The 13115-nt window shown below is 39.5% G+C and overlaps 1 protein-coding gene across 1 annotated transcript in view; it reads right to left on the bottom strand.

The window, feature by feature from the left end:
- Nucleotides 1-3896: 3896 nt before the first annotated feature.
- The window catches only part of LOC135472809 (uncharacterized), a 35440-nt gene continuing 26221 nt past the window's right edge, over nucleotides 3897-13115 (bottom strand). Inside the window, exons 4-7 of the mRNA XM_064752491.1 lie at nucleotides 9374-10010; nucleotides 8830-8995; nucleotides 7775-8208; nucleotides 3897-7106 (exon numbers count right to left, since the gene is read on the bottom strand). Of these exons, the coding sequence (XP_064608561.1) occupies nucleotides 6430-7106; nucleotides 7775-8208; nucleotides 8830-8995; nucleotides 9374-10010 (1914 nt within the window). The 3' untranslated portion in view covers nucleotides 3897-6429. The remainder of the gene's footprint in view (nucleotides 7107-7774; nucleotides 8209-8829; nucleotides 8996-9373; nucleotides 10011-13115) is intronic.

Below are 13115 nucleotides of genomic sequence, written 5' to 3' on the forward strand. Positions count from 1 at the left end.
TTCGAGAATCGCTGATTGCGATGTTCAGATGCTGTCCGACTGGATGCCTTGGTTGCATTTGTGACATTTGCAACGGCATAGTATTTGTCATTCAAAGATATTTTAGTGATATGAATTCAGAATTACGTGAAGATCACGGAAATCTGTTTTTTGTGGAGTAAAGCACTGACATTTTGAGAACAGCACAGACGACAGAGCTAAGTTCCGGGTTGGTGAATGTAACGATTCAGAGCGGTTAATAAGGAAGCTAAGCTGGAAACATGGACAACCGATCTGAGAGCTATACCGTACCAAGCTGGTCAGCTTCACTCGCCCATGCTATAAATCTGAACAAACTCGCAGTTAAACCCTAGATCCATCATAAAATCTTAATTATTACTCTGACTAGGTAGATTTATGCATCGATGAACAGTTGATCACCGTGTGGAAAACTGTGCCTTCAGTCCTATATCCCAGTCTGTAGGTAGAGCAAATAGTTTCTTTCTTGACGAAAGCGTTTTCGTTTGAACTGTTTAATTCAGCCATATTTTGAATCTGAATCCTGCACAATAATCAATTCCTATCACATGAAACGATGACGTCCTTAGATTTCCAGACAATTGAGTCACGTGAGGACGAGAATGGAAGATGAAAATGGTGATGAACCCGGAGAAAGCGCGGTGACACCTGCGCCGAAATGGCTTAATTTTTTCGTATGTGCTGGCGTACGGTCCGTGCATCTTTTGATTTATTTACGTATTTATTTGAATGGAGTTTTACTCAGTCCTTAAGAATATTTCACTTATACGACAGCAGCCAGGATTATGATGGGAGGAAACAGGGCAGAGCCTGGGGGAAACACACGACCATCTGCAGGTTTCTGACAGTCATCTCCGCATACGATTGGGGAGGAAGCCAGTCTGAGCTGGGCTGGAATTCATAGCGACCGCATTGATGGAAAGTTCATCAGTTCTGCGCTAAGACGTTAATCACCTAGTTATTAGAAGCATCGCGTAACGTTTCTTTGTGGTTGTACGAACCAGTTTCAATCAGGCTAGAACAACATCGTTTAAAACCTAACTTTCTTCAGCCGAGTGGCACAGATGTTTTGACCCTTCTGGTACTTAATTGAACAAGTCAGCGTGGAATATCACTGCTTGGTACGACAATATAACGTTAGACTAGTTTAGCCACGTACGTACGGCTAGGGATATTTCAGTTCGTGTTGATATTTCACGAAAATATGCTTGTATAGACATGGATGAATAAGGAATACAAGATACGCTCACGACTCTGTTCGTCAAAAGCCATCATTGCCATGGAAGTGTTTTGCGTGACAGACACGTGAATCTGGTTGGGGCGCATATTGGCGTTCAAATATTGTCAGTTAGTTTCCATATATTTGACTAACTAAATCACGACCAATAATTGTGCCCATATGTCCTTTTTTCCATCAGATATCTCAGTGTTATTCATAAACTAAGTATCTAGTTAAAGATATTGAATATTAATCTCTAAGCCTCATTTAAATAGAATATAACTAATACAATAGATTAGACAATTTAATATTAAGGCAGTAAAACAAAAAGAAAATCAAATATCATACAAAAGTATGATAATAAAACTTAAAAGCTGTGATTTTCAGCCAAGTTACACAATCAGTAATCATAAAATAAGCAATATTAGGTCATTCCCTGATGGCATCATTTCAGTAGATTTTGATCTCAGCAGCCAGTGTCACCGCCATTTGTCACTTATGCTTTTTTGTGTGGGAGCGTTAGGTGTGTTTTAAGAATGGTTTGCTTGAAGGCTGCAAAGTACAGCACGTTAATATGAAATACATTTTCTATTCTGTAGTACGGCACGTTAATATGAAATACAGTTTCTATTAAGAAGTACATCACGTTAATAAGAAATATAGTTTCTGTACTGTAGTACAGCACGTTAATATGAAATATATTTTCTATTATATAATACGGCACGTTAATATGAAATACAGTTTCTATTATATAATACGGTACGTTAGTATTTAATACAGTTTCTGTACTGTATTGCGGCACATGAGTATGAAAAACAATTTCTATTATGTTGTATGGCACGTTTATATGATATACAGTTTCTATACGGTAGTGCGGCACGTGAATGTGAAATACAGTTTCTGTGCTGTAGGCCGGCACGTTAATATGAAATACAGTTTCTATTATGTAGTACGGCAAGTTAATATAAAATACATTTCCTATTCTGTGGCCCGGCACGTTAATTTGAAATATAGTTTCTGTACTGTAGTACAGCACGTTAATATGAAATAGTTTCTATTATATCGTACTTCAAGTCAGTATTTAATACAGTTTCTGTACTGTAGCGTTGGACGTGAGTATGAAATACAGTTTATATTACGTAGTACGGCACGTTAATATGAAATGCAGTTTCCGTACTGTAATACGGCACGTGGGTATGAAATACAGTTTCTGTTATGTAGTACAGCACGTTAATATGAGATGCAGTTCCTGTACTGTAGAACGGCACGTGAGTGTGAAATACAGTTTCTATTATGTTGTACGGCACGTTAATATGAAATAGAGTTTTTACTATGTAGTCCGGCACGTTAACATGAAATACATTTTCTATTCTGTAGTACGGCACGTTAATATGAAATATAGTTTTTGTAATGTAGTACAGAACGTTAATATGTAATACAGTTACTATTATGTGGTACGGCACGTTAGTATTTAATATAGTGGCTGTACCGTAGTGCGGCACGTGAACATGAAATACAGTTTCTGTTATGTAGTACGGCACGTTAATACGAAATACAGTTTCTGTGCTGTGATGGGACACGTTAATATGAAATAGTTTCTGGACTGTAGTGCTGTACATGGGTATGAAATACAGTTTCTATTATGTAGTCCGGCACGTGAAAATAAAATACATGTTCTTTTCTGTAGTCCGGCATGTTAAAATGAAATACAGTTCTTTACCGTAGTGGGGCACGTGAGTATGAATGCAGTTTCTATTATGTAGTACGACACGTTACGACACGTTAATATGAAATAGTTTGTATTATGTAGTACGGCACGTTAATATGAAATACAGTTTCTATTATGTAATACGGCACGTTAATATGAAATACACTTTAAGTACTGTAGAGCAGCACGTTGATATGAAATACGGTTTCTGCTCTGTAGTCCGGCACCTTAATATGAAATACGGTTTCTGCTCTGTAGTCCGGCACCTTAATACGAAATACGGTTTCTATTCTGTAGTCCACAGGCTTTATGTGTAAACACAGACTTACGCGAAAATAGTTTTTATTATGTTTCGGCACACTTAATATGTGAAATACGGTTTCTACTGTGTTTTGGCAGATGTGAAATGTATATTGTATAGTGTAGGTCTAATAATGCACACTCGAATGGAAAGCAGTTGAGTGTAGAGTGATGTAGTGTAACATGACACACCCGTACAAAAAGCATTTTTCTCAGTTTAACGTTGTACGACACTTTCATCCTATACAGTTTGCGTCCTGCACATATTATCTTAAATGCAGTTTGTTAAATAACACAGTGGTATGAACCGCACTTTGTACAGTATAAGATGGCAGTATGAACCACAGTTTGTATAGTGTAGAAAGGCACAGTGGTAGGAACAAATCTCGCTTCATGTGACATGCATAGCACACTTTTATTAAATGAAGTTTTACAGTGCTTCAGGTCACAATGCTATGAGTGTCACGGTTACGACACTCGGTTACGAACGGCAATGCCTGTGACTTATCGTGGAAAACTTCCAGCACACACCGTGTGTACACCGTGGCATTTCACCATGAAATGCGGGTTGTAAAGTTTGTACATAAATAACGGAACACAACGAGTGCTGTAACTATATACTTTATTGTAACATGAACGCTTTAACCTATTTGTAACACTGTACAGTTTACCACCTTTTCATGGGAATCACTTGATCGAGCTATCACTGTTACTGGACTAGTTTAAACAGTACTTATCAACGGCCATTTCGTAAACCATAGTTTGATTCAGTATTTTAACGTATCTCTAGTAAACTATATTTTCATGCAGTACTTCACTGCTACCCTTGAGCAAGCTGTAGATACGTGCAGTACTTTTACCACTAAACTTCAGCAAACTATAGTTTGTTGTAGTACTTTATCTCTGTAAACCATCGTCTGATGCATTTAGCAAGCTAACGCTGAGCACTGCCAGAAATGGGCACCGACATCATCTACGCGAATATTAGCTCTATACAACGGTTTTGGACTCGAACCGTATGACTATCTGCCAGACCTTCCCTTGAACGATGTATGAGGAAGCCAGCCTGAGTTTTACTTGAACTCACAACTGCTGCATTGATGAAAAGTACCTGATTCATTGTGATTGCGCTAGCGCTTTAACCACTTGGACACGAAAGCCAGGATGACTAACGGTTCCATTTTTGACATGTTTAGATTTGCCAAATAAATTGTTAACAAAATCGAAAGTCAAGGATTCCCTTTATCTCCCATTGAGCTCTGCAAAACATAATACAACTTTCTTAGCACATATGTTAGTACTGCGTAATTTGTGTCATTTATTTAATTGTTTTTTAAGCCATTCTCAAGACTGACGGCTGTCAGATTTATGGTTGGAAGAAACTAGGCACAGCTCTGGAGAAACAACTGCACTTTGCCGGGTAACAAACCTCTTGTCGCAGCTGATCCAGCGGAAGCCGGATTTGAACTTGCCACCTCATTCGGCTAGTATTAGTGGTATTCCGAGTTCAGCTCTTATATAGAATGACCTCCAGGCGCATGTATTTTACCCTACATTTGTTTCATGAGATATGTTCGTAGAAGATTCAGAATTGACAGACGTAGTTATGACCTGTGATGTGGGAAAGGAACTTATCTAGGCCTAGTTAGTTAAATATGATTCTTTGACCTTATTATGGTCCGCTGTTAAATTTCGCTCGCCTCTGTTTTAATCTCTCTGCAAGAAACCATCTCTTCCTAAGTCTACAAACAACAATTATGTTTATACACATACAACTTAACAATTAACACAGTTTCTATCATATCAAAGTACAAAATTATCAAAACTTACCTGACACTGTTTACAATTTGACATTATGAACAACAATATCATTCCATTAAATTGACACACAATTTCAACTACAAATGCATGTGTTTAACAGTTTGCTTGTCAGTCAGGACATATGGGCGTGGTCAAGCATTCAAGTACGTGGTCAAGTACGCTTGCCATCCTGTTGCCATAACTGATACTGTTCCGACTAGTTACTCGCTATAAACAGTGCATTATTTCTGTCTTATAAAATCATTGCAATGACAAACTTTATCTCGGTCGTGTTACACGGACCATGGCGGCGTAGAATGTACGCCAAAGACGTCTTTCTGTGGGTAACCAGTGACATGCCATTGGTCTGAAAAACAGTCGTGTAAGAGTTCGGGGACTATCGACATACCAAACAACTTCTGATTCGTTTCAGTGGGATTGGACTTGTATCCTTTCAAAAGTAGGCAATTCGTTTTTATTTTTTGTATTTTTTTGTATGAGCCTATGCCTGAGGGTACCGACGACAACATTATAAAACTGCATTTCTATTTGTGACCGGCGATAGTCATAGAGATCGATATAAGCGTACTGGAACGAACGCTTTTGATCGTAACTCACTCGAACAATGAAGTCTGCATAAACTCAGGCTGTTTCGATGCTGACGAAGTTACATATATTTTCAATACAATCATTTGTAAAGAATTCTTTTCCTTTTCTGATCACTTTCATATCGAATAAAGCCTCTATTTGCCTTTGGGGGGAATATTCAAATAGTCATGCACTGTATTCACCTCAAACATTTACAAACGGTAAAAGATAAATGCAAATGGATTCATCTCTGCTACATGCTGAGAGAATGGTACGGCAGTTTACTATTATTTTGCTGCTCCCTATCTATTGTTTTGATAAAGTTTATAGCCCCACTTCACCAGTATCTTCTGTTCGAAGCTCTTCGTCGATGTTCTGCTGAACAGTGGTTGACTTTATTCGACAGCATCCGACTAGTCCATGAAAAACGTATCTCAGAAACTGCCAGAACGTGGAATCATCGATGGCCTGTCCCACGTACAGGTAGATGACAACAACAACACAAGCACAGAGGTAGTATAGTCTCCAACAAGCCTTGACTCCACCTTTGTAGTATCTATTGTCCAAACTTTCTGACATCACAAGTTCGTGAATACACTTGTGGTACTTCTAGTTGAAGATGTCGTTCTTCTTGATGCTTTCCTGCTGTTTCAAGTTAGCCTTGATTTCTGTCCAATTTTTTTTGATATGTGCTGTCACACTCTGTCATTGTTTGTTAACATAAGAATTTCTTCGCAAGGACCACTGATGTAGGCAATAAACAGTTGCCAGGAGAAAGCTGCCTAAATGATTGTACTTAGACTTTGGCGCCGTCTTGGTGACCACCATCAGACAACATCACTTGCAACTCCATGTTCTTTGAGTTATTGGCGGTGTTGTCGTTTTTCATCGGCGATCGTTTGCTCGCTTCTTTCGTTTTGTTCAGCCTGTATTGCTTCAGCATCTTTTTCACTTCTTCGACGGGCGGAAAGAATATTACTATGATTGCCATGATGACTGCCCAAATATGACAGAATGTGACCCAGCCCTTGAAGACCCCGTCGTCCATCACTGGGAAAATGACCATGATGCATGGGATGACAACGGCGAATACCCCAATGCTGATCAAGCCTGTGGCGTAAGCCAGGATTTTGGCTGACCGAAAACAAATCTCCATCTGGTGATAGGAAGGTTTTCCTTCGTACTGAATACCTTTCAACTCCTCTTGGTAGTTCTGCTCCCAAGGGTTCAGTGGATTGTCAATGTCTTGTGTTTTCTGCCACTCCTCTTCCTCGTCCTCCCGTGTCTTCACATTGCTGGTTAGGTAGGACACGATAACGGATACTCCGAGACTGAAGCCAAACGCCGCGGCGATGCCCGCCAGAATTGTGTGATCTTGGGCAGTGTTTATAAGGAAATTTCCCAGCCCACCTGGAAATGTGCTGGCCATCCCGAGGGTGACGACAATCCCGGCTATTAACCCACTTATACCACCTGAAAAATATACACACACATCATATGTTTTTTTTTCGTACGCACATTTGCACACGTAGGCTCATACATAATAGAGATGTCTTCAACTGTGACTTAAAATTTTATGGTTAAAGGAAATCGGAGTGGCCGAAATAACCCCCCGACCTTTGGTGAGTTAGTAGCAAACTTTCCTAGGTGTGACATGCAAACCACGTGCAAGAACACACAGGTGAGAATCGTCAACCACTTATCGCCACCAAGGCTTCGGCAGCAATGATCGTTGAGAAATCTAGAAAATCTCCTGTCCAAGAAGATGGACAGAACGCTTCAGCTTGTAACTGAACATTTTTCACTGGCAATCTACAAAGAAAGGGTTTGAAATTCCTTCAATCGAAATTCATACCCTTTACCAAGGCTCATTATTCAAGTGGAGTTGACTTTTAAAAAGCGGTGTTTCAATCGAAATTCATGTCCTTTGCAATGACCCATTGTTCATTTAGAGCTGACTTTATAAAAGTGATGCTTCAATCGAAATTCGCACCTTTTACCATGCTCCATTGATGAAATAGAGCTGCCCTTAAAAACGTGGTGTTTCAATCAAAATTCATATCTTTTACCATGGCCTTTTAATGAAAGTGGACCACAATTTATCTTGATGAAATAAAGCAGTTAACATCATAGAGGCATACCTGCGATAAGACCCGGTCCCGTGGCTTTGGCCCACATAATGCTTAAGAAGACAGGAGGGAAACACGGAACGGTGACAACGGCACCCTCATAAAAGATCCAGTTGAGATCAATACCAGATTCAAACACGACAAGCCCCAGAGGGATGATGCAGATCGTCACCCAGATAATGCACCAGTTCTTAAAGCGAATTAAACTGTCCAAGTATTCTCGGTAGCGACCATGATGTTCACAAGTATAGTTAGGCTTGAGTTTCCGGTTGTCCTTCGCCAGTGAACGCGCCTGAACGTCCGCGGTGCACGTTTCACAGTCAGCGATGTAATGACATTCACAGTATACTTTATCGGCGTTTTGGTCGTTGGAGGAGTTTTTCGTTTCAAAGCTTGGTTTTTTGTTTCGACCACAAAGAACACACTGATTGTGCTTAACGCCCTCCCTGTAAATTATAAATATCAGGTTATTATCATTGAGAAATTATTATAAACCATTTACGTTGTCAATCTTTAAAATGATTACACAAAGCAACTCATTTGAAGAAAGCAGTAACTTAAATGGTAAATCAGTATTAAATGGTAATGGTACTAAATGTGACTTTGACTGATCTGATTCTTCTTTTCAGCCGCTTGCTGAAAAACAAAACGTGTCAAATAAATTTCCCGTGGACCAATTCGTTACGTTGATTTAAGGTGACTGGACGAAATGATGTCTCGAAATCTCCGAAATCTGTCCGATAATTTTGTCCAATCGGCTGGTTCGTATTGTCGTAACACTGGATACAGAGGAAAGGTGCGTGATTTATGAAATTTCAGTGTAACGCGACCAGAAACGAATAAGACTTGGACAATAAAAGACACCCTGAAGACAAATGCTTAAAGATGACTGCAGGTATAATCGCCATTGAGTGTTGCAAAAATTATTTTATTTTGAATTTTGTTTTAAGGCTGTATGACCGAAGGTCGTGTGGAGTGACCCGAACCCCCGAGTGGTCCCAAATCCTTGTGTAGGTAGCCATAAGATCGATTACTTAAGTTTCCGGCAACCAATAGAGCTTGCATACCTGTAGGGTTTGAAGTATGTTTGGTAGATGTCGTACACGATGATGGATGACACGGCCATGACCTCTCCACTTCCGGTAGACATGAGGGCCATGGCTCCCATGGTCAGGATCATGATCCCGCCGGTGGAACCAAGAACCCGTTCGGCAATTAGTGGGGTCACTAAACCTGGGAACATACGGGGGTAATCTCAGAATGTCGTTTTAGTGATCTATATACACTGAATCAAACGTTTTGGTGTAGAGCCTTGATAAACATGAAGCCAGTTTAAGTTTTGTATAAAATTCATAAATTCATAAATAATTTATTTATTTTATGGATTCATAAATCAATCCAGCATTTTCTATGTTTCTGGTGACATATCCCTTCGTCTGTTTCATTGAGCTTGAAAGACAACAGTTATTAAAAGCTACAACCAGGAAAAATATCCATCATTATGTAATTAATTACACAAGAAATTATACACATAATTACCAAGCGGAAATTAAAATACTGAACATGCGTAGAAATACTAGGTAAACTAATATTTCCGACAAGCAATCTCACCTTCTGTGATCTCGCCATCTTGTAACAAGTGCGAGCCGTTGTGGTAGCACAGTGTCAGATATCCGATGCCCGTCGTTGTTGCCATAGTGGTTGGGATAGTAAACCACATGAAACCGCCTAGAATAAAACCAAGTACACCTTGTTTAGGTTTAGCGGCGATTCTGCTTTGCCACGAGGCCTGGTCACAAAATGTCACGGCCGAGGATACGAATATTTCAATGACTCCGTACAAGAGAGCGCCAGTAGACCGGAAGGTGACGAAACTGTTGTCCACGTTGCCTTCAGGACCTTCCACACAGGACACAGCTTCGTAGACTTTCTGTACACTGCCTAACCCTTGGTCGTCATTGTCACTGACGTAAAAAATACGGACGACGAAGATAATCAATAGGATGAATACCAGACAGGCGTTGAAGTAGGATACGTAAAACGTCGTACCCAGACCGCCAACAAAGGAGTAAGAACCAAACAACATGGCCATGACAAAAATGACGAATTCGTCGGAGGCATCCTCTGTCAGAGACTGGATGGTGGCCTGCCCAGCCAGGATAATACCGATGGTAATGACGAGATTGGTTAGTAGAGCGAAGAAACAGAAAACGATGTGGGTTTGTTTGCCGAACCGAGCCTTCATTATCTGAAGAAAAATATAAGACAAATTCAAATAATAACAATAGTAATAATAATAATGAGATGCCATTCCGCAAACAAATGAACAAAAGATGACTGGATGGTGTAGTGACGGGAAAATAAACCATCAGATATAAAGAAGGACGAATTTAAACCACTTCTAGTTGACTATAAAATAGGCTGGTGATGGCAACAAGTTGCGAGAGCGGGTTTCGGGTTGAATGAGATATCTAGATTTGTAAGCCACTTATGGTTCGGTGAAAACGAGTGAATCCAAAGATGGTCAGTCGTGTGGATGCTGGAGGGATGGAAGGAGGATGGGAAGATGAACAATATAGTTATTTGTGGTTGGTTGAATCAAGGTAACCAATAACCCTCTATCTGTAGATGGAAGCAGTGAAGGGTGACAAGATTACTAATAGAAGTGTGAAACAGCAAATGTGTGGTTAAGCACTGATGCTTCGATGTAACATACAAATAGCTCGAGGGAAAGGTATTTTACTTGAAAGAGGTCAAATTTTAAAGTAAGGTTCATCATACAGACAGCTGAAAACTATGGGTAAAAATACTTTCATTTATTTTTCCAGATTTTTTGAAGTAAGTTGAAAGGCGTTCAAATATTTGATAACTATAGTGCGCTTTATGAGCCATACTGACGGTGTATAGAAACTTTGACGTCACACCACCTTTCATTCCTGATATTCAACAGAAGGAATGTATTTTGGGGAACATTATTTCAGTAATTTACTCATGGGTAAAAAGAGTTATTCCAACAGTGAGTGTCGTCATTAGAGTTGGAAAAACTTCCTTCCTTTTTAGATGCCTTTTCCTTTAATAAAGCTGCACGGCTTGCCATACTCCTTTCATGTAGGCAAATTGCTTACTGGACCCCTTTATGGAAGCAGTCTGCGACAACAGCTAACTAAAATCCTTATATAATGGTTCTGCCTAAATAACTCATTAAATCTCTCCGTGAGAACGTTTTTCTCTTCGAGAACGATTTTAAATTACCCTCCTAGTAGTAAATGGCGCTAAGGCGTATAAGGAATATGTTAAGACTTGGAAATACGTAATAATCCATTGTTGTTTACGTCCATCAGTTTTGATAAATAGGTGCATAGCGTGTCGGGTTGCACGCGATGACCAAAGGGCAACAACTCTGACGGTCGTATGGTTTCGAAACTCCCAGAAATGAAGTGTCGTTAAGGCTGGAGAACATCAATCAAATGCAATTCCCGGTGTCGTATTAGCTGCTTCAAATTCGTCTTAATCAAATGATTTTCCTGTAGACGTGGATCGGAAGTGAATATTGCAAGTGACAGCGGAGTTATTGGTTGTATAACGGCTGGCTAAGAGTATATCACCAACTTCCGGTCTAGCTTTTCCGATATCGCAATGACGGCATAGTAAGGGATGCTTTCCCATCAGTTAACGGGATAAACTGAGTCTAATTTTATATGAGAGAAAATAAACTATGTTAGTCCAGTTTTATGCTGTGTGCCTCATAAATCCGGAGTCATTCTCGTCCAGTTAGTAAGTTCATTATTCCCCACAAGGGCCGATCTTATTGGAAAAGCATCAGGCTTAAAGTATCTGTGGTTACCAGGGACAAACACGAGGCGAACTGCGCTAAGCGGGGTATTCGTACTTTTCCTGGAGAACTGCCAACTCTTTCCACTTGTCAAGGATGAAAAATGTTTACAACATTCCCCTTGTAGCTTTTTCAAACAGTTCTTCCAGGTTATTTGCGGTTAGCTGAAAACAGAGCATCTGGGAAAGAAAACTGCAGGTGGCGTCTATTCCTATTGTCTCTGACAGCAGCAATGCTGGGTCCCGCCTGCTACTCCCTTCCAGAGTTTGTAATCTAAACCAAACACCATTATTTTCCGAAGACGATTATAAATGGTGCCTCGCCTCGACGCTACTCTCAGGGTCGTCCCGGGGACATAGCATTAAACCGATCATAAAAGTGTTAGGTTATGTGGCATGGTTGATTACATCCGGTATAAATTACATCATAAGGAAATGATCACCAAAATAATGGTCATTTGGCTGATCTACGCCGATCTAAAACGGAAAAAGATCTATAATATCTGTGAAAATTTCTTATTATAACCACAGTAATGCGTGCAAAAGATTATAATGTCCTAATCGATTTTTTTCTGAAAGTTTTACTTTCTGGACGATATCCATAAGACTGGCTTCTTAGCTTTACGCTGTCTGTGGAGACGCCATAGTAAAAATGTCCTTTCTAATACAAGTAGTCCAGACTTGTACAACTAGAGACTCACGATTACAATACTGATTACATTCACGCGCCTACAACTGACGTTGTAACTGTTGTAACCATGATTTACCGTGGTCAGTTTTAAGCGCGTGGCCTAAAGGTAATGACAAATGTGATAAAAATTGCGTGACAATAATGAAATGCCACAATTGGTTTTCTTTATATTCGAAGAAGGTACTCATAAGTCATCAGTCACATTTGATTACAATTCGCTCTAACCTTCAAATTTAACAACCCATGCGCGTGATGACGTTACACGAAGAAGTCCAGTAAAGCTGGAGCATGTCTGTAATGATGAAGACATAGGTGAAAACTGATACAAATCTGACTGAAATTTGAGTTTTGCTGCATGACATAGAGAGACGTTTAGAGCATCACCGATTGATCTTGATTCAAAATCGCATCACGTTCTATGATAGTTGTTCGCTTAAATAATCAATCAAATTACACTATATAATCAGTGAACTGAAGAATTAGGTACATATTGGGATTATTGTTTGTTTTTTTAATTTTATATATTAATGTGTAACTAAGGCGGCAATAAGATTATCAATAACTCGCAGTGCATTTAAATCAGGCATAAAAACAATACAATAGCCATCTGTTGCAAATACATGTCACGCTTTGTTAGAGCTATATTGCCCAAGGCAAAGTGTTAAAGTCATAAGTCAGGCCATCGAGCTGAAAAAAGGCAACGTCAGATATTTGTTGTATCTCGGATTAATATAATATTAGTAGAATATAATAGAATATAATTTTGAAAAAATTGCAATTAACGTTTGTCTAAATAAGAATTATGTTTGAGAGGTTGTCATTTAACAGGTC

The sequence above is a fragment of the Liolophura sinensis genome, chromosome 8 (genome assembly GCF_032854445.1).
Source record: "Liolophura sinensis isolate JHLJ2023 chromosome 8, CUHK_Ljap_v2, whole genome shotgun sequence".
NCBI classification, from domain to species: domain Eukaryota; kingdom Metazoa; phylum Mollusca; class Polyplacophora; order Chitonida; family Chitonidae; genus Liolophura; species Liolophura sinensis.